The sequence below is a fragment of the Capra hircus genome, chromosome 16 (genome assembly GCF_001704415.2).
Source record: "Capra hircus breed San Clemente chromosome 16, ASM170441v1, whole genome shotgun sequence".
NCBI classification, from domain to species: domain Eukaryota; kingdom Metazoa; phylum Chordata; class Mammalia; order Artiodactyla; family Bovidae; genus Capra; species Capra hircus.
In genome coordinates, this window is record NC_030823.1 from 28,987,842 (window position 1) to 29,010,461 (window position 22,620).

The 22,620-nt window shown below is 36.3% G+C and overlaps 1 protein-coding gene across 4 annotated transcripts in view; it reads left to right on the plus strand.

Moving 5' to 3' along the window:
* Nucleotides 1-22,620, plus strand: part of AHCTF1 (AT-hook containing transcription factor 1) — a 91,702-nt gene that overhangs the window by 12,353 nt on the left and 56,729 nt on the right. For all 4 annotated transcript variants that reach the window (XM_018060241.1, XM_018060240.1, XM_018060242.1 and 1 more), the window contains exons 2-8: nt 4,862-4,989; nt 8,145-8,398; nt 11,663-11,843; nt 16,319-16,526; nt 18,273-18,389; nt 19,698-19,782; nt 21,122-21,272. In XM_018060241.1, coding sequence (XP_017915730.1) covers nt 4,869-4,989; nt 8,145-8,398; nt 11,663-11,843; nt 16,319-16,526; nt 18,273-18,389; nt 19,698-19,782; nt 21,122-21,272 — 1,117 coding nt within the window. In that variant the 5' untranslated portion in view covers nt 4,862-4,868. The remainder of the gene's footprint in view (nt 1-4,861; nt 4,990-8,144; nt 8,399-11,662; nt 11,844-16,318; nt 16,527-18,272; nt 18,390-19,697; nt 19,783-21,121; nt 21,273-22,620) is intronic.

The window sequence follows — 22,620 nt, forward strand, 5'->3', positions numbered from 1 at the left end:
TCCTTTTCTTTTTTTAAGAAGAGTGATATTTTATTAATTTTTATCTGTCTCTGCTCAGTCTTGGTGATGGCACTCGGGATCTTCGGTCTGTGGTTGTGGCTTGTGGGATATAGTTCTCAGACCAGGAATCTTTAACCTGGGCCCTCCGCATTGGGAGCTCGGGGTCTCTCTGCCACTGGACCACCAGGGAAGTCCCAAAATGGCATTTTCTTGATTGTTAAGTGAATATTGATATTAGTTTGATTGGCGCCTGCTTCCCATCTTAGGTTATATAAATATCTCCTGTGTTTTCAAAGTTTTATTTTTATTTTAGATTTGTTTTTTTAAATTCTTTAATTATTGATTTTATAAAAATGAAAGACATTTTAAAAAATTGAAGCCATATCAAAACTTATAAAGAGAAGAACAAATCACCTCAAAGTAAATAGTGCTAATATGTTGTATTTCAGACATTGCTGTAGCCAGATATACCAATAGAAGATTTCATAGAGAAGTGAAATAGACTGTAAATGTCACTTTTTAGAAAGATTTCACATACAGAATAGTTTTATGAAATGAATAAAATTAAAATGTTATTTTTTAGAAAATTAATTTTATAAGAAAAAGCTGAAAGAACAGGAACTTAGTAATTTCCTGCATTTAGTAATTTATGATAATTCCTTTAACACATCAATCATTTCTTTCTAAAGGGGATAGTTTTGGTTTGGTTTGGTTTTTAAGAAAGAGCTTTTAAGCATGCGCATGCTCAGTGTTTCAGTTGTGTCTCTGCGGCCTCTCAGTCTCTTTGTGTGTCTCAGAGTTGTGACTCTTTGTGGCCTCATGGATTCTAGCCCTCCAGGCTCCTCTGTCCATGGGATTATCCAAGCAAGAATACTGGAGTGGCTCGCCATTTCTTCCTCCAGGGGATCTTCCCAACAAAGGATTGAATCCGCGTCTCCTGCATTAGCGGGTGGATTCTTTACCACTGAGCCACCTGGGAAGCCCTGTCTTTTAATGATGTTTGTTAACTATTGTTTTGCCATAGGTTTTGGTTTGGTAGTATTGATTTTATTTTCTGAGAATGGCTTGGGCTGAGTGTTAGAATTGTGTGTAGTCCCTGCTTGGGAACCTTGTACCTCGTAAAATGACTTGTACCTGGTTGATATCATTCTCCAGCCAGGGTCTCTCCTTTGGACATTAATGCCTTTCTCCCAAGAAAGTAGCACAATGCCCTGGAAAATGGCACTCTAATGAGGTCCAGGGCTTTCCTGATTGCTCAGTTGGTAAAGAATCTGCCTGCAATGCAGGAGACTCCTGTTCAATTCCTGGGTTGGGAATATCTGCTCGAGAAGATTTAGGAGGTCCAGTGTATATAGTATGTAATGAGAGGCTTTTTGGTTTGGTGTTTTTCTCGGGTTATCTATATTCACCCTTTTAATTTACTTCTTTCCAAACTGAAGAATATTCAAATTCTATGGATTTTTTAACTAATCTTTTTTCTTCTGTACTGTTTCATTCTGTACACATACACATATACTTTTATTCATTTTGTAGATATTAGAGGAGTGTTTAGTAGTATGTGTGTGGATGACTTGTATAACTTTGCTCTACCAATGTGTAGCTTCTTCGCTGGAAATGAGTAGCAGATTGTCTCAGTAACTTTAATTGAATAGTCCATACTTATGCTCTGGTTTGAAATATCCAAATATCATCTAAATTTTTGTGGTTCTGCATCTAAATTACCCTGTTTCGGTGGCCTATTTGTCCATTACTAGCATATTATAATTATTACAGTTCATCTATTTACCATTACTTTGACAAATCATTCTTTTTGTATCTTAGAAGTTGTGTTTGATCATTATTCTATCTGAAACCTTCCTTTAGAATTCCGTTTAAGGAGGATATGTTTGTGCAAAACTTAAAGTTTTTGTCAAAAAATGTGTTTTCATATTTATTTGGGGGGATCATTTCAGTGATATATAAATTATATGTTGACAACCACTTTTGCTTAGAATTTTAAACATATTCCAGACTTCTGATTTCCGCTGTTGTTGAAAAGTCACTTATTTTTATTTGATCTAGAATTAATACTCTTCTTGATTTCAGAGAATTTGTCTCTACAAATCTGGGAAATGTCTTTTAGAATATTGTCTCTTCCTTACTGTTAGTGTTATATTTTGGGGGATTCTGAATAAACATACATTAGATTCTTTTCCCCCTATATTGTCTGTAACTTTTAAATACTCACTTCTGTCTCTTGTGCTACAGTTTTCTCTCTACAGCTTTTCTTATCTTTTGAGTTTGTTTTTGTTGACTTCAGTTCAGTCGCTCAGTCGTGTCTGACTCTTTGCAACACCATGAATCGCAGCACGCCAGGCCTCCCTGTCCATCACCAACTCCCGGAATTCACTCAAACTCACGTCCATCGAGTCGGTGATGCCATCCAGCCATCTCATCCTCTGTCGTCCCCTTCTCCTCCTGCCCCTAATCCCTCCCAGCATCAGAGTCTTTTCCAGTGAGTCAACTCTTCACATCAGGTGGCCAAAGTATTGGAGTTTCAGCTTTAGCAGCATTCCTTCCAAAGAACACCCATGACTGATCTCCTTTAGAATGGACTGGTTGAATCTCCTTGCAGTCCAAGGGACTCTCAAGAGTCTTCTCCAACACCACAGTTCAAAAGCATGAATTCTTCGGCGCTCAGCTTTCTTCACAGTCCAACTCTCACATCCATACATGACTACTGGAAAAACCATAGTGTTGACTAGATGGACCTTTGTTGGCAAAGTAATGTCTCTGCTTTTGAATATGCTATCTAGGTTGGTCATAACTTTTATTCCAAGAAGTAAGCACCTTTTAATTTCATGGCTGCAATCACCATCTGCAGTGATTTTGGAGCCCCCAAAAATAAAAGTCTGACACTGTTTCCACTGTTTCCCCATCTATTTCCCATGATGCCATGATCTTTGTTTTCTGAATGTTGAGCTTTAAGCCAACTTTTTCATTCTCCTCTTTCACTTTCATCAAGAGGCTTTTTAGTTCCTCTTCAGTTTCTGCCATAAGGGTGGTGTCATCTGCATATCTGAGGTTATTGATATTTCTTGATTCCAGCTTGTGCTTCTTCCAGCCCAGCATTGACTTAAGTAGGTACAAAATAATTATTTGTTGAGTGGGTACAAAAGAATATTTGTAAATAACAAAGAAGTATGGTACAAAGAATACCTATGTGCTCACTACCACGTTTTAGAAAAAGAAAGCTAATTACTTGAAGTCCCTTATGTATTCCTCTTCATTCCAGTCCCCTGTCTCTCCTCTCACTTTGTGTTTATGGTATCCTGTGTTTTATTCAGTTTTGCTACATGAGTTTGTATTCTTAGACAATATTTTGTTTAGTTTTGCAGTCTTTTAAACTTTATGTAGGGCTTCCCTAATAGCTCAGTTGTAAGTGTAATTCTGCATGTATTTCCTCTACTTTTAATATACCTTGATGTTGGTCCATATTGTTGCTTTGTAGCTGCTACATTCTCACTGCTCCATTGAGGTTTTTTCCCCCTTGAGTTCTGAATTTTGCTTATTTCATTTTTCATTCCAGCAGTTCTTCCCCCATTCCCCAAATCTATTTGACCAATTTTCATTGTAATTTTTAGTTTATTCCTCATTAGCAAGCTAAATCTTTGGTTTCTTTAAACCTGTTAAACATACTTATTTTTTATTCTCTTATTTCAGTATCTGAATGAAGTCTTTGATAGGTTAATTCTGCTTGCTATTGATCATGATATCCTTGTTTTGTTATTTTGACTGTAAGTGCATTTTCTGTGAAACTTCGTCTTTGAGAACTCCTGAGATTCCAGAAAATATTTAGTAGTTTCTGTGGGTTGCTTGGAGCATTACCAGCCTGAGACTACTTTATATGATATTTTTCACCAGAGTATTTTCTAGTACCATGCTTTGAATTCTGGCTGCTAATTTGTATGAAGGGGATTTTTCTTTTTCATGTGTAGAAACTTTCAGTTGTGGTCAAAATGAACTGCTCCCTCTCCTGCACAGAGAGTGTTTCTATCACTCACCTATATGCTGAAGGATGATACAGCCCTATGGAGTTTAATGGGGTTGGGGTTCGGGGGGAGGCCCTTAGCTTCCGTTGGCTTTGTTAGCCCTATGGTTATTTTCCTTTGGACCTTAGGATGCTCAAAACAAGATTAGGGTCACCAGGACTATATTTAGTAGCTAACCTTCAAGATCCAAGCCAGTTTATATTACTTGCAAAATTCCTACTGTTTCTACATTTGGATTTGCCAGTAATCATTCAAAAAGATACTTTTATAGTTCAGCCATCATTTTTTCTTGTTTAAGTGGGAAAGTCATTTAGGACTTTCTAGTCTTCTATATACTGGAAATGAAAGATAATTTTTTTTTTTCTGTCCAGTTAAAGACATATACCACACTCAATTCCTGAGGTTACTGTGAGTTTGGCATTTTTCCTGGACTTTCTCCTCTTTTACTGTGGTGGTAATCTTTCTAAAACAGTATCATTTTTATCCTGTTTTGTGTGTGAAGTGCTTTTTGAGAGTGAATGTAACAATAGGATTAATTACATTGAACCCAGTCTTCAAAGAACCTGTGTAGGATTCATGTATATCCTTAGGACATCTGGTTTAAAGAATCTTTACTCTCCTCAGGCTGTTTGGGAAATACTTTCTTAGAGAATATCCCAGACCTAGAAGCACATAATATGTATTTCATAATCAGATTTTAGTTTCAGCTTATTTACTTTTGTATGTTATCATTTTCTTTTTCTTTTCTTTTTCTCCTTCTGGCTAGAGATGGTGAAATGTCTTATGGGACAAATATATCATAATAATCTTACTTTAAAAATTATTTGCAGTGGAAGTATGCGAGACCTAACAGCGCAGGTGACTAGTGGTCTTCTGAAGTTCCCAGAAGTGACTATTCAAGCCCTTGGAGAAGACGAAATAACATTAGAATCTGTGCTTCGTGGAAAGTTTGCTGCAGGTAAAATAATGTTGCTGAAAATTTACTTATTTGATGTGTAAGATAAATAATAGTAAACATATATTGTGACTCCTTTAATGTGGAAGAAAAAAAAGCAGAACCTGCTTAGAGTGGTCTTATATGTAAGTATATTACATCTACAACTACATATGTAATAATTTCTACCTACTTGAGCACATTTTCATAGAATATCCTGGGATATTATAGTTCACATTTCTTTATTACAATACCATATGTTTGATACCTTTTAGTATTGAGTATCTGCATTTAAAAAGTAGGCTGGTTTTTCTTTATAATGAGGCAGTTTTACTGGTGATGAGTTTAGATTAGTACTTGAATAATCGTAAGGGTAGAAAAGGCTGATTGTAGTGCCCTGTGTGTGCATGCTCAGTCACGTCCGACTCTTTGCGACCCCATGGACTGTAGCCCACCAAGCTCCTCTGTCCATGGATTTTTCCAGCAAAAATACTGGAGTGGGTTGCCATGCCCTCCCCCAGGGTATTTTCCCACCCAGAGATCAAACCTGCACTGATAGGTGGATTCCTTACCACTGAGCCACCAGGGAGGCCTGTAGTGCCCTAGGTGATAAAATATATTCAGGAAGTCTTACTTCTTAATTACATTAATCTGAACAATGTCTTAATAATGATCATGGTTTAAACTATGTAATATAGCAGAGAATTATACCAAACCATTAAATTATGGATTTCAGTCTAGTGAAATATATTGCAGACGTCTCTAAAAATGAGTGTGATAGCCACCCTTCCTAGCAGAAAGACAGTAAAACATATAGATTAGTAATTTAGCCATTTATAGAGCTGTACTCTTGACTATTAAAGGTAATAACACTACTTCTGTTACGTACTAGGCGCCATAACAACTTTTCATTGAGGGAGTGCTAGGTTTTTCTAATTACGCACTTTCTTTGTAACTGAAAATCAAATAGGTTAAGTAATTTGGTCCCAGTACACAGAAGGCAAGTTGTAAAAATGAGCTTTGAACCCATGTTTTCTGGACCCCCCTGTGCCATGCTATTTTTTAAAACTATAACTTCTATCAGCTATAGTCTAGGATTTACAGCCACCTATTTAGATGCGTGATTCAGTTCAGTTCAGTCGCTCAGTTGTGTCCTTGGTCATGTCCGACTCCTTGTGACTCCAAGGACTTCAGCAGGCCAGGCCTCAACTTAGTAGTAAAAGTTACATTGTTCATCTAACTGTTGAAGGAGAAATTCCAGGGTCTCGTTCTTGATTCTTCACTTCCTATATATTATTCATCAGCAAGCAAATCCTTTTAGTTTTGCCTCTGAGATGAATCTCTAGTCAGTTCACTTTTTTTTTATTCATAGCCACCAACCAGGCATAGGTTATCATCTCCCTACTTCTGCTTTGGCCCCAGCTTTTTTCCATTTGCTGCTTAGCAGCTGGACTGACATTTAAAAACATAAATCAGATTGTCACTGCCCTGCTTAAAAATCCAGTTACTTTACATTGCATGCAGAATAAAATCCAGACTAGACTTGCCAGGGGCCATAACGGGCTTCTGGTATTTCCTATTATTATACTAGTTATATCTTGTCTTCTAGATTTTGAACTTTAAAGCGACAGAATATGTGTTATATTTTTCTAACTCCTGTAACATGTAGTTTAACTCTTAATGTATAATGTAGTAAAAATATGAGTTTGGGAGTTAAGAGACTTGGGATCCACTTTTGGCTCTGGTATTCATAGCTCCATGGGTTTTGGGCAAGTTAGTCATTCATACAGTTGTATGAAAGTTTAATTGCCTTATTTCTGTATTGAAGTGTAACAAGGAGTAATAAGATAATTTAAGCATATATATAAGCATCAGTTCAGTTCAGTCGCTTAGTCGTGTCGGACTCTCTGTGACCCCATGAATCACAGCACGCCAGGCCTCCCTGTCCATCACTATCTCCCGGAGTTCACTCAGACTCACGTCCATCGAGTCCGTGATGCCATCCAGCCATCTCATCCTCGGTTGTCCCCTTCTCTTCCTGCCCCCAATCCCTCCCGGCATCAGAGTCTTTTCCAATGAGTCAACTCTTTGCATGAGCTGGCCAAAGTACTGGAGCTTCAGCTTCAGCATCATTCCTTCCAGAGAAATCCCAGGGCTGATCTCCTTCAGAATGGACTGGTTGGATCTCCTTGCAGTCCAAGGGATTCTCAAGAGTCTTCTCCAGCACCACAGTTCAAATGCATCAATTCTTCAGCGCTCAACCTTCTTCACAGTCCAACTCTCACATCCATACATGGCCACTGGAAAAACCATAGCCTTGACTAGACGGACCTTAGTCAGCAAAGTAATGTCTCTGCTTTTGAATATACTATCTACGTTGGTCATAACTTTTCTTCCAAGGAGTAAGCATCTTTTAATTTCATGGCTGCAGTCACCATCTGCAGTGATTTTGGAGTCCCCCAAAAATAAAGTCTGACACTGTTTCCACTGTTTCCCCATTTATTTCCCATGAAGTGATGGGACCAGATGCCATGATCTTCGTTTTCTGAATGTTGAGCTTTGAGCCAACTTTTCCACTCTCCACTTTCATGTTCATCAAGAGGCTTTTTAGTTCCTCTTCACTTTCTGCCATAAGGGTGGTGTCATCTGCATATCTGAGGTTATTGATATTTCTCCCGGCAATCTTGATTCCAGCTTGTGTTTCTTCCAGCCCAGCGTTTCTCATGATGTACTCTGCATAGAAGTTAAATAAGCAGGGTGACAATATACAGCCTTGACGTACTCCTTTTCCTATTTGGAACCAGTCTGTTGTTCCATGTCCAGTTCTAACTGTTGCTTCCTGACCTGCATACAGATTTCTCCAGAGGCAGGTCAGGTGGTCTGGTATTCCCATCTCTTTCAGAATTTTCCACAGTTTATTGTGATCCACACAGTCAAAGGCTTTGGCATAGTCATATTTAAGCATATAGCATGGTACCTTTACTGAATGGTTATTTTATTCTTATTGCAGTAGTTCAATTTATTTTACTGTTTTGAGGACACTCTGTTCTATAAATGCTTAGATTTCAATTTGAAGATAATGAGTTATAGATTATATATGTAACAGAGCTTACTGCTATTTAGTTTTGTTGTATACAATATTAAAATAAGCAAAATTTTAAGTTTCTTTTTTCTTTTAGGGAAAAATGGACTTGCTTGCTTGGCCTGTGGTCCACAACTTGAGGTAGTGAATTCTCTAACAGGAGAGCGGCTGTCTGCATATAGGTTCAGTGGAGTAAATGAACAGCCTCCTATAGTCCTAGCTGTGAAAGAATTCTCTTGGCAGAAGAGAACTGGATTGTTAATTGGATTGGAAGAAGCAGAAGGGAGTGTTCTCTGTCTTTATGACCTTGGTTTATCAAGAGTGGTTAAAGCAGTTGTTCTTCCTGGACGGGTAGGTACTGCTTAAGATATATGGCATTCTGTTTTCAAAACTAAACCCCTGCTGGTTACATGGGTGTGTTCACTTTGTAAAAATTCATTGAGCTGTATACATTTATTTTAGATTACTTTTTTAAGTTTGTTATTTTTCATTAAAAAGTTTAAAGAGGTTAAAAATATTATCAAAACAATATAACATTTAAAGTGAAACTTTCCTTGGATAAAGAAGATATATGTATATATACATGCATAGTGGAATATTTCTCAGCCATCAAAAAGAATGAAATAATGCCATTTGCAGCAACATGGGTGGACCCTGAGATTTTAATACTAAGCAGATTGTCAGAAAGAGAAAGATAAATACCATATGTGAAATCTAAAATGTATAGACCAACCTATCTATGAAACAAAAGCAGACTCACAGACAGAGAGGACAAATCTGTGGTTGCCAGAGGGGCTGAGGGGAGAATAGAGGAGGGAAAGATTGGGCGCCTGGGATTACCATAGGCAAACTATTATTTATAGGGTGGATAAACAGCGAGGTACTGCTGTGTAGCACAAGAAACTATATTCAATATTCTGTGGCACACTGTAATAGAAAAGAATATGTAGAAGGAATATATATATGTATAACTGAATCACTTTGCTGTACAGAAGAAATTGACACACCACTGTGAGTCAGCTATACTTAAGTAAAATTTAAATTATAACTTATATTTGGTTAGAAAATTACAAAGTAAAAATGACATGTTGTGTTCTAATCTTTCATAGGACAAGTATCATCTAAGTGTTATTCTTCTAGTTTTGTTTTCTGAAGGCACTGAAAATTTATAAAAATACTGTATTCATTACTATGACATTTTTTCCTTGCCTTTTTAATTTTTTCTATTTTAATTTGAGCCTTGGAATAATATGGGAAGTATGTCTTTATTACCATTTTTGATTTGACTAATGTACATTTAAATCGTGGGTTTCTTTATATTCACATTTGTTAATTCTAACATACATATGCCTTCTATATGCCAGATATCTTATCTGGTAGTAATGATAGAAATCGAGTTGTTTCCTCAAACTTATTACTCTTCTTTCTCCATGGTGAGAAAATGTATACACTCACAAATACACACAGTCAAAAATCATGGAAGAGTAGATGCCTGTGTGAAAGAAGTATGCACTTAGATACACACGAAGTATATGTAGGTTTGTATGCATATATATATATATGTAATGTATATAGTCATAGAATAGAATTTTAAACTTAAAAGGGAGCTTAATGACAAAAGATAATGTTTCTATAGTGAAGAAACAGACCCAGTGGGCTAATGTAAAGTCTGAAATAATTTATAGCCTGATACCTTATATGTACTTTCCAGTGATAATGATTTTAAAGACAGAATTATTTGGCAGTTTATTGAGTGCTTACTGTAAATCAAACTATGTGCTAGATTTTACAAATAAGTAGATAAATTGAACCTGGTCCGTGCTGTCCAAAAAGGCTTGTAGTCTAGTAGGAGAAGATAGATTATAGGATTATAGTATAAATAAGTACTTTAATACATTTTAGCACTCGGAAAATGAAGAACACCTGGATGACTTCTACTCAAAAAGATTGGACATTTCAGGCTAAGAGACCCAACATGTAAAAAGTCACAGTATATGGAACATTTGGGAAACTAGACTTATGTAGAATGGCAGGGAAGAGTAGGAGGAGGAAGTGGGAGGCAGAGATGGTGAGGATTGAGATTGTGAATGGCATGTTGTGCAGTTAGAGGCCTCCTTCTAAAGTCTGTAGGTGATATTTTTAATTGAAAGCAGAATTGTAGTGTAAAAAGCCCTTTGGTTGGGTAGTTTAGGTAAATAAGGATGATGAACTGCACTGAGGAAATGACGTAAGAAATCTGTGGAACAGATTGCAGAAGTGTATTCCAGAGGTGACATGGACAGAACTTGTTGACTTCTAATTGGGTGAGTGGTTGATGCCAGGTGAAATATAGGGGAAGGAAAAGACTGGGAGAGGGGTGACAGACAGCTTCAAAAGGATTCAGTCAGCTGACTTTTTATTCTTTTAAATAAAGGCACAGTATCCCCTCTTGAATTTGCTTTTAACTGCCCTTAAAATTACTTAAGGTAGCATTATCAGTAGCTTCATATGTAGTATTTATATGAGGAATGCAGATGACTTATCCTTCACTGAAGGAATTACAGAAAACATACTTCAGTATGATAGACATTATTACCATAATTTAGAAAAGGAAGATAATCCATGAAATTACAGCTTTCAGAATTAGAAACACTAAAGAATGTTTTGTGTACTAATGAAATACTTAGAAAGCCAGTGTTTTGTCTGTAATAATAGATTACAGCCTGAAAGAAACTTTAACCTTACATTAACACATAAACCACTGATAGCAAATTTTCTCTTTTCTTTCTAGGATGTTCATCAGTATTATAGTAGAAATCACCAAATACTTATTTATCAAGTATCGTACCAAATTAATTTCTGTGAATCAATAGGAAACAGAAGGAAAGCTAAGTGTTAACTAAAATACAGACTATTAGGTACAGACATTGAAAATTTGACTCATGAGGTGAAAAGGGAAAGTAGAACTCCACAGTGTAACTAAAGTATGATTTCTTTAAGTAATTTCAGTCCATGTTAAACTCAGAGGTCCAATTAGTGTGAAAGCTTTGTGTGAAGTCCATTATAATGCAGTCCTTTTAAAGGTTAGACCTCTTCAGGCTTTATGGCATAAAAAGGACTTAAAAAAAATAAATGTAAACAGTAAATTTTTCTGGAATGATTTATTTTTAGTCTTCTTTGGAGAAGAAGCTATATATACTTTTACAATAGCTGGTTTAGAGTTTTAAAGTGAGAAGGATCTAGGTTTGAATTTTAATGGCTTAATGACTGTGTTACTTGAGTAACTCAGCTAAATTTTCTAAGCCTCAGAGTGTTTCATCTTTTAAACGGGTGTAACTATATATAGTCCAATATCAAAGGGTTATCGTGCATTGATTAGCATAATGTCTGGAATATGGTAAACTCTAGGTAAACATCAATTGTTGTTCCAAGTGCATGTTGTAATTCTTACATCTGAAGGTTTCATAATGCTTCTCAGATTCACAGGTATCAAATGCAGATTTGTGCTTCTGTATTGGAAGTGTTAGTATCTGTATAACTAGTAACCTGCTTTAACTTCAGAATTTGTTTCTTATGTTTTTAATTGTGTTTTCTCATTTTGTTTGAGGAAAACAAATGATACATTCTGCTTTCTAGGTAACAGCTATTGAACCTATAATTAATCATGGAGGAGCCAGCGCAAGCACTCAGCATTTACACCCAAGTCTGCGATGGCTGTTTGGTGTGGCAGCTGTGGTAACTGACGTTGGACAGGTCCTTCTTATTGATCTATGTTTGGATGACTTGTCATGCAGTCAGAATGAAGTAGAGGCATCAGGTAATTAATTAGTCATTCCTGGCTTAAAACCCAAAATTGAGCACCTGAATATTCTGATGCATTGGATTGGTTTTTTTTAATAATCAAAAAAAAAGAGTCAAAAACTTGTTTATGTGTCTTTTTAAAAATTGTTTGCTTGTATTGTTTTATTGTTTTGTGTGCCATGGATATTTTTTGCATGAGTTACTGTGTTTTATTGATAAAGTGTTTATAGACTAAGGTAGTTCTTGAAAGAGAGACATGTTCCCAGATACACAACTAAATAACATCATTCAGGTTATTGAGTAAATACCAGAAGAAGGGCTGAAAGGTATAAAATCTTGATCCTTATCAGACAATATAAAATTATCCAAGTATGTAGGATCTGACATACTGTTTTTGGCATACTGTTTATGTTCCTGTGGTAAGCCCAAGATAGAAATAAAGTAATTTGATAGAAAACAACAGTAATTTAATAAAGTAATTCGATAGAAAACAATAGTAATTTAAAAGTCTTCCCTCACAAAATAGCATCTTGAAATAGAACTAAAGCTTAATTAATTAGTAAGTAAAGAGAGGGCGGTGACTCTGGTAGAGAACTCGCCTGCCAATGCTGGAGACAGGGCTTCGGTCTCTGACCCAGCAAGATGGCACGTGCTGCAGAGCAGCTAAGCTCATGTGCCACAGCTGTTGAGCCTGGGCTCTAGAGCCTGGGAGCCACAACTGCTGACCCCACGTGCCGCAGCTACTGAAGCCTTCTGGGCCGAGAACCTGTGCTCTGCGCCAAGAGAAGCTACCCACATTGAGAAGCGGGCACATCCAACCAGAGAGTGGCCGGTGCTCACCGCCAGACAAAAGCCCGCCCAGCAGCGAAGATGCAGCACAGCCAAAACTAAATAAATACAGATTTTTTATATAATGTAGAGAGACAGTTTCCTCTTTTGGTACTGTTGTGCTTAGTCGCTCAGTCGTGTCCGACTCTTGGAACCCCCTGGACTGTAGCCCACCAGGCTCCTCTGTCCTTGGAATTCTCTAGGCAAGAAGACTGGAGTGGGTTGCCATTTCCTACTCCAGGGGATCTTTCCAACCCAGGAATTGAACTCAGATCTTCTGCATTGCAGGCAGACTCTTAACTCATTGAGCTAGAGGGAAGCCCTTGTTTTTTAGTACTGTGCGTATATTTATAAATCTTCTCTTCAGTAGTAGTTTGTTTTTGTGATTTACGTTACTCTTGATTGGTTTATATAGGAAGAAAAGCTAACCTAAAAACTTGAGTGAGTGAGTGAAGTCGCTCGGTCGTGTCCGACTCTTTGCAACCCCATGGAATGTAGCCTATCAGGCTCTCTGAGCCACCAGGGAAGTGTATTATCTATAAAGTTTTAGGAAAGGACTATTTAAACTTGAGGACCTTCTTGATTTTTAAAATAGTCCTGTAATATTAGTGCACATCTTTTAATTTTTGGATCAGCTAAGAAACAGATACAAATAATATTTTGTCCCAATATATAATAATGAATATAACTATTAAGAACTGTTGGTATGTAATAAAACTGATTAAAACTACAATATTTTAGTAAAAATTATGTTTGACAAGAAATTAAAGAACCAGGTTATCTGATGAAAATTTAGATCTGCAAAATATTATGTGGAAGAGTTTGATTTGGTAGAAATAATGGCCCCACATGCACTTAAGGGAAAGAAGTTCTCATAGTGATGGAAACTACACCTTGAAATTTGATATTGAGGTCTGATTGATCTTAATAAAACTTGGGTATAGTTTAAATGAAAAGAATTGATTAGTAAGAATGGCAGTAACTAAAAATGAATTTGTGGACTATTAGAAATGATTTAGCTACTCTTTGTAGAAAATTGATGAAAGAAATATTCTTAATGGAGTTTTGCTCCAGAGTGTGTTTTGTGCATGATATATCATTATAGTTGTAAGGCTAATTAAAATACCTGTACTCATAGTTAAAACTCAACAGATTGAAATAGTAGAGTTGAAAACATGTTTTATTTCAGTAGTCAGTAGTTCCTTTCCACACAAGAGTAATTTTATAGTGAAATTTTATAATTTTAATTTTATAGTGAATTTTTTCTCAGTTATGAGAATTAGAAAGCTGGTGAATTTTATAGCATAGAAAAAGTTGAGTTTTGGAGTTTAAGCAAAATGTATATATTTGTTTACATAAATAATTTATAATTACAATTATTTAGACTTCACTGAAACACACATAACAGAGAAAATGAAGTTCCTAAGATTTATCATACTATAAGTACTGTTTGTACCTTTTCCAAACTTAACAGTGTTTCTTATACATCTTTACACACATCACTACGTAAAGAGTCTGCTTTATTTTCTTGAATAATTTTGCAGTATTCCATTGAATGGATTAGTTATTTTGGCATAGTTTTATCATTTGCTGTTTTCTGAGGAGAAAAAATCAGAAGCAGGATGGATAGGATTTTTTCCTTCTTCATTAACAGCATTGAGGGAATCTAATCTTGCACAACAGTTACAGCAGTAAATGAGCCTGAATTTTTTAATGTAAACATTTGGGACATTCTCAAGTAGAATAATAAAAGAATTCCCACAAACCTAAGTTCAATTTAGTTTTCAAAATTTGCCGTATGTGCATCTGTTCTATTTCCCTTTCCTCCCTTCTCTGAGTCTATTAATTTAAAGCAAATAATGATTATTTTACTACTAATCATGATGCCATTTACCACTGTTAAAAGCATTAATGATTACTTGATATAGTGTTAATTACTAGTCCATAATGAAATTACTATGATTTTCTCTAAAGCATCTTTTTGCATTTGAATTGTTTGAACCAAGATCCAAACACATTTGACAGTTTGCATCTCATGTATATTTAAATGTAGAGCAATCTTTCCTCTATCCTCTCCTTATTCATTTATTTATATTTAGTTCCACTGTCTTGCTGAAAATATTATTTTGGAATGATACATGTATCTTCACGTGGTGTTATTTACATTTTGTATTTTCTGTAAATTAAGTTAGCTCAGATTAGATTCAGATTTAACATTTGACAGGTATCTTTCAGAAGTGCTGGATATTTCATAATGGTTCACATCTGGAGGCACATGGTGTCTTGTTTTATATTTAGTGATTAGTGGGTTTAGGTGATGACAGCACGATCCATCAACCTTTGTACCAGTGGTTCTCAACTGGGGGTGGTTTTTTTTGCCCTCTAGATTTTTGGTCGTGTTTAGAGATAATTTTGGCTGTTAATACTGGAGGGAGAAGTGGCATCTAGTAGATAGAGGTCAAAGATGCTGTTAATATCCTATAAAGCACAAAACAGCCCCCACAACAGAGAATTATCTGACCTAAAATGTTAATAGGGCCAAGGTTGAAAAATCATACTTGAAATTAGTTGTTTCTCCATTGACATTGTTGCCTAGATCTCTTATTTCAATAGGGCTGCAAAAATGCTTTTAAAGTTCTGTTAATCTAAAAAGAATTTTTTTATTAACTAGGTGTATTTGTTTATCTTGAAATATAGTTTGTACAGAAAAGGCAGAATAAATGCATATGTTACCGTTTCTTTAAGTACTGATTTTCCAAGTAAGAAGCTGGTACTCAGCTACTTTCAGTGGTTCAGTAAGGTCTCTTATAAGTAAAGAAGGTAGAAACTCATGGGGTTTTACATAATACTTAATATGCTTTATTAGTTTATTTTCATTATTTTTTGTTGTTCTCAAAAGTGTCCTGTTTTTGCTAATGAAGGCACCTTCATCGAATCTGATACATCACCTTAGATTTTGATAGCTTCCTAGATTTCTGGCACAGAATATACCAGGCTCATCGGAGAACCAGCCATTCTCTGAGGGGAATATTTAGGTTGTTACTCCTAAATTTGAATAAAGAAACCATCAGCTTTATTTATGATTGTTAAGGAAGTTAATTTCTTATTTACTTATTTGTTTTTGGCTGTGCTGGGTCTTTGTTGCTGGGTGCAGGCTTTCTCTAGTTGCAGTGAGCAGGGGGTATTTTCTGGTTGTGATGCACAGGCTTCTCATTGCAGTGCGTCTTTTGTTGCTGAGCATGGACTCTAGGGCTCTCAGGCTTCAGTAAGTGGAGCACAAGCTCAGTAGTTGTGGCTCATAGTTACCCCACAGCATGAGGGAATCTTCCCAGATCAGGGATTGAACCCGTTTCTCCTGCATTGGCAGGTGGATTCTTTACCACTGAGCCACCAGGGAAACCTCGAGAAAATTAATTCTGTTAAAATGGGTAACATTTGATATGCACTGTGAGATTTTAAAGATATTACACAATTAAATGTGTTTTGAAAATTATAACATTTAAAATAAAGGTGGCTAGTTCATATAGTCAGTATGCTTTGTTATCACTAATCTTATTTTAATTGACCCCAGTAGTTTTCAGCTGCTGATTGAATAATGGGTGACGTACTTGGTTTTATGCTGTTTATAGTTTGTTAGTCTTACTTGTCCTGTTTATTTTTTAGACCTTGAAGTTGTAACTGGCATCCCAGCTGAAGTACCGCACATCAGAGAGAATGTGATGCGAGAAGGACGCCATCTGTGTTTTCAGTTAGTCAGCCCATCGGGAACAGCCGTTTCAGCCCTTAGTTACATAAACCGGACAAATCAGCTTGCTATAGGTTTTTCTGATGGCTATCTAGCACTTTGGAACATGAAAAGCATGAAAAAAGAGTAAGGACAACTTTTTAATTATTTATTAGTAATTTCTTTCTGAATATACTCAGTTACTAATATTTAAAGAGTAGCATAAACAGGAAAAGATAGGGTAGACTAAGGATTGAATGCATAAGTTTCCATTACATGAAAACGTGACTTAGTATAAAAAGGAGTGACTTAGTCAAAGTCACTCAGTCGTGTCCAACTCTTGCAATGCCCTGGACTGCAGCCCGCAAGGTTGCTCTGTCCATGGGATTCTCCAGGCAAGAACGCTGGAGTGGGTTGCCATTTCCTTCTCGCACATCAATTTAAGTTGAATCAATGTATTTAAAAGGAATTTTGCTGAATTTCCTGCTAGTCCAGTGGTTTAGACTCTACACTTTAACTGCCGTAGCACAGACTCAATCCCTGTTCAGGGAACCAAGATCCTGTAAGCTGCACAGCACAGCAAAAAAAAAAAAAAAACCCAAACCTGGCATTTTAGTCATTGTGGAGTTCAGTTTGCTAGTAAACTTTGACACTACTAAGATATCTGGCATGAATTCTTTCAGAAGTACTTTTCTGCATAACCATATGTGTAAGGTAGTTAGTAGTTCTCAGTTGACAGAAAAAAGTAAAGACTTCTTAAGAAAATTACAAAATACTGTGTTTAAAATATTTATGCTGTCAAAAACTTCCCCCAAATATAATTGTATTGATACTTTTTAATTAACTCTTTATTAAAATTGCTGAGGAATCCATTTTATTAATTTAACTTTATTTATTGAATTATTGAATTACCTCCCTTTATTGGGGGAGGTAAGGCACTATAGGTTTTAAATCATATCTCTATTGAGTTAAATAGATACCTATTTGTCCTCTAAGTTGTCAATTTAATATTTCTTCCTTTTTCTTCCAAGTAATATTGGAATATTTTCTTGAGTAACTTGTCTTTCAAATGAGTCAACAAAATAGTCACCTTTCCAAACCGTCTGCTCAGTTTGTCTCACCAACAAATTGGTACCTACTTGGCAGTGTTTGATTGATTATAAATGTTTGCCAAGTTTGAAGTGATGGAGAGAGAGAGAGATAGAAAATAACAATGTATATATACCAGACCTATTTTTTTTTTAACCTTTGGTTCTTTGATGATACTGAGGTGTCAGTAGCCCCTAAAGTAAACACTGACTGTCCTTGTACTTCCTCACACTCAATTTTTCTGCACAGAGCCCGTGATGAAGTGATAATGCTGTTGCCTAGTAGCTTCCTATGGGAATTCCATCTTCACCGTCTTCCCTTTTATCAGCTCTTGTCTTTGAATTGCTCACAAAGGAGTGCCTGAGAACCTGGCTTCTAGAGGATTTTCTTGAACACTCTCTTCTCTTCACTAATTATGCTTTTTCAAGGGATTTGTGAGACGTCTTCAGATTCTAACTCATTCTGTTGTAGTAATGGGAAACTGACCCAGCTGAAGCATTTGGAGTGTTGTGGTGGTATTTCATCTGTTTCTAGAGTACCTGTTATTGGGGAACAGTACGTAGTGGCATACATTTATATGACTGGAAGGAATAGTTCGTGCTTTAGTGATTCTAACCCCTCCCAGTTCTACCTGGGAAATGGGGTGCCATGCTCATTTTCTTGATGTCTTGTACCCTGTGTGTTTTTGAAGATAAGATGATTGTAAGAGCAGTAACCCAAATTCGTACATGAGGCATCATCTTCCTTTTTCATAAAATTGTAACTTAGAAGTATGAAGTGTACTGATTTTTGTGCCTGTTATAGATACTACACACAGTTGGAAGGTGGAAGAGTTCCTGTATATGCTGTCACTTTTCAAGAACCTGAAAATGATCCTCGTAATTGCTGTTACCTTTGGGCTGTTCAGTCTACACAAGATAGGTAAATGTGATACATGTGGTTTTTAATAATGTTTGTCAAGAATGGCATGGCAGTTAATTTCTTTTGCAAAACTTTGTGCTATATTGCCTCTTTTTAATAAGAGCCACATAATTCAATGAATTAGTAAGTTGCCATTGAAATGACTTTAAAAGGTCCTATATGTTTGAGTAAGTCTGAGATATCAGTAAGAAGAAATTGTGTTTGCTTGACTTGTTTGAATGTAATATATATTTCAGAGAGTAAGCTGATAACGCAGTAGTAGGCAGCTTCTCGCTCCTCAGACAGTTTTTATGGTCTTCTGTGTTCTCTCATAAGAACATTTTTCCTCTTCTATCATCTCATTCCTTTTTTCTCTCTATTGTATATGCCTCTCATTTTTATGTGTCCCTACTTTGTTCTCTAGTTCTTCTGTTGTACTTGTCTTTTGCAGTGTATTCCTAAGGTTAATTTGGTTAATTTTGCCTTCTCTTTCATAAGCTTTAATTTTATCTCAGTGTAGCTTTTGAGAAATCTTTCCTTGCAGTTTAATTTCCAACTGGTTAAGCTCATTCATTTCCAGTGCTGGAACAGTGTAAGTATTGATTTTCTCTTATTTTTCACTGAAGTTTAGTGCTTTCTTTGGTGTTCCCAGTACATTCTCTTCCCAAGGCTGTTCTGCTTTAAATTCTAGATACCTGAAATTTGTCAACTTAGGTTTTTGTGTTAGAGTTCCTCACTTTGAGGTTTTATCTTAAGCTTTAGTACATCAGTGAAGGAAGAATTAATTGATTTGTCACTTCTGTCAATCCTGGAGGAAAATTGAAATAAAAATACAGAGACAGCTATTGGAATAGTCCTCATTAGGTCCATATTTCCATCCAAGTGTGATGTGGGCTGGCAGCAGCTTGAGTAATGTGCCTTGTAAAGACTCCATGTGGTGAATAAGAAAGGACATTTCTCTCAACAATTTTTGTATCCCATTTATTTTTTCTTCCAATACTGTCTAACTAAAGCACACCTATTGAAGAAAGGGAGAAAGAATGAATTTTGAGTAGTGTTATAGTCTCAGTCATGTAAGATGTCACCTAAAATATGCAAGTAACATAAGCTTAAGTTAATTAGGATCAATAAAAATTAAATCAGCTATTATGTCAAAGGACTACATTTTGTGAAAACAACCAAGTAAAACTAAATTCTTTATAGTAACCTCAGTTTTGTCACATGCACTCAATATTGTATGCAGATTAAATTTATTTGAGCAATAAGAGGTACTTAATGCATTAATATGGTATTTAGTATTTCTTCTCAGCTAATTTCTGTTTCTTTCAGTGAAGGGGATGTTTTGAGTTTGCATCTGCTTCAGCTGGCCTTTGGTGACAGGAAGTGTTTGGCTTCAGGACAAATCTTATATGAGGTAAATGGTGATACCGGTTGATAGTATCAGTTTTGTTTATTGTTTAACTATTTTAAGTCTTTGTTTTAAGCTATCGAGATATTACAATCTTTTCTTCTATTCAAGTTAATACTGTCTTCATAATATAATGTAAAAAGTATTAGATTTAGGGATCAAGACGCTGGTATTTTACCAAGGTGGCAATCTTAAAATCTTCAGGTATAATTTTTCTCTAGAAGGAGGAGATTAGACAAGACTGAAGCTTATGGCCTAGTTGGTAGCCAGGAAAAATAACCCCACTTTGTTGTTCTAATATAACAAGCAGTTAGCCATAGGGTAGATTTTATAGTCTGGTCGCTTACACTTGTAAGAGAGGATAAATGCATCTAGCATTTTAAGTGACTGTTTTTCTGGCTGAATTCTTGAGAAGTAGTGAAGTGCTGTTAATAACCAAATAACCATATTTGGTTAGCTGTCACAATACTTTCTCTGGAACAGGCTTTTTAACCTCGTCCTTGAGGGTGTGTGATTGGGTTTTAGGGAATTCATGAAGCCCTTTAATTTTGTGTGGTATTTTTATGATCACAGTGTCCATGTTGTCCCCGAGCCCCCCTCCTCCAACTCTCCTGTTCCACATCTGTGGATTCAGTCAATCTTGGGTCAGAAATATGAAGAGGAGGAATTCCAGAAGGTTCCAGAACACAAAACTTGAATTTGCTGTGCCACAGCAACTATTTATGTGGCATTTACATTGTATTAGGTATTAATAAGTAATCTAGAAATGATGCAGAGTATATAGGAGGATGTGCATAGGTTATATCCAAGTATTATACCATTTTATGTAAGAGACTTGAGCATCCACAGATTTTGATATTGGAAGAAGGTCCCAGAACCAGTTCTTCATGGAGAACAAGGGAAAACTATGCATTCTTCTAGAGAAAATTTCGTAGCTTTTGTCAAGATTCTTACAGGGGTCAGTGAATAAAAATGTAAGAACTAGAGCAAGAACTTCAGTGAAAACAAAGAAGTAGGTGTGCTGCTTTAGAGAATATGTGTTTGTAATTTCATTGCTTAGGTCCAATTTATACCCCAACCAGTAATGCATGAAGGTTCCTGTGTTTGATAACAGCTTTAGAAGATTTATTGGTAATTATTTTTGAGAAACAAAATTAGCCTTTTTATTTGTGTTTTATCCCATGTGTAAATTTTAAAGCTTTCTTCAGTAATTGGTTCTCTTCAGTCTTTCACTTTTTTGTTTTCTTTATATTGTGTGGAAATTCTTGAACATTTAATTTTAGAATAACTAACTTTTTCTTAGAATCCTATTAAGACATAGATTGGTGTACATTTTATATTTCAGGGGTTGGAGTACTGTGAAGAAAGATACACACTGGACCTCACAGGTGGCATGTTTCCTTTGAGGGGACAGACTGGTAATACCAAACTTTTGGGATGCCAGAGTATAGAGAAATTTCGATCTCATGGTGACAGGGAGGAAAGCATGAATGAAGGTTGGTTTAAAGCACTTTCATTATATATCTTGTGAATGCTTGATTTAAGATTTGTCTTGATTTAAGATATATGACAGGTATTGGTTTCTAGAGTTTGTACTCCTGGCAGTTAAGTTGGAATACTAATTATGGGATTTATTTAGGACTGTGTGAGATCCGAGGTATTTCTTGTTCTCCAGATCGTGATGTGTAGAACTCAAGAAATGAATAGATTAAGGAAATGAGCAACCTCTTTATTTTGATCTGGCTCTCAAAACAGACACACTCAAAAAGGTCTCTAGTTGTGACTAGTATGAGTAGTCTCTGAATAATGTTTACTTCTGTATTTTGTGAGACATATACAGCAAACATGTTTTGTTGTCTTGAATTTTTTGTTTCCTCTAGTGTCATCCCTTCTTCCTGGTAAACATTGTGACAGAATGATAATGGCATAGATTTTAGAATCCAACATGGATTCAAATCCCAGATCTGTCACTAGTTGTGAAGGTGAACTCTCTGAGTCGTGTCGACTCTTACCCCATGGACTGTGACCTACCAGGCTCCTCCATCCGTGAGATTTTCCAGGCAGGAGTACTAGAGTGGGTTGCCATTGCCTTCTCCAGGGAATCTTCCCAACACAGGGATCAAACCTGGGTCTCCCGCATTGGAGGCAGACACTTTGCCATCTGAGCCACCAGGGAAGTCCTTTCACAAATTATTTAACGTTTGTGACTAAGCCTTTGTTTCCTTATCTGTGAGTGGAATAATACATTTATACCTTCTGCAAAGGGTGGTTGTTAAGAATTGAATGGGACAACATGATAGGTTTATTCAGTTCTGGGAATGCTTAGTGGGGCCCTGGTTTAGCTTGTTCCTATTGGGATTCTCATGTATAGCTTTTTCATCCTAGAGATTTCCTCTGTCCTTGTCCCCATTTTTCATATCCAACTAAACATGTCAAAACAGAATTTATGTAACTCTGTCTCTTACTCCCCACTCATATCTTTTTTATATTTCCTATTAGTTATGTCTTGGATTTTTACTTCCCTTTTTCCTTCTATTGGTCTCTCATCTTTGTTCCTATCTTTCCATTCCACATACCATTTGGGTACCTGTCTCTCTCCCTTACCACCACTGCCTTAGCATATAGCTGAATCAATCCTTCTCAGCTAGAATTCTACAGAATTAAGCCCTAAAGCCCAAAGGCATCCATTTTAAGTATTGATATTCTCTGGGCTTCCTGGGTGACTCAGAGGTAAAGAATCTCCCTGCCAAAGCAAGAGATGTGGGTCGGGACGATCCCCTGGAGGAGGAAATGGCAACTCACTCCAGTATTCTTGTCTGGGAAATCCTATGGACAGAGGAGCCT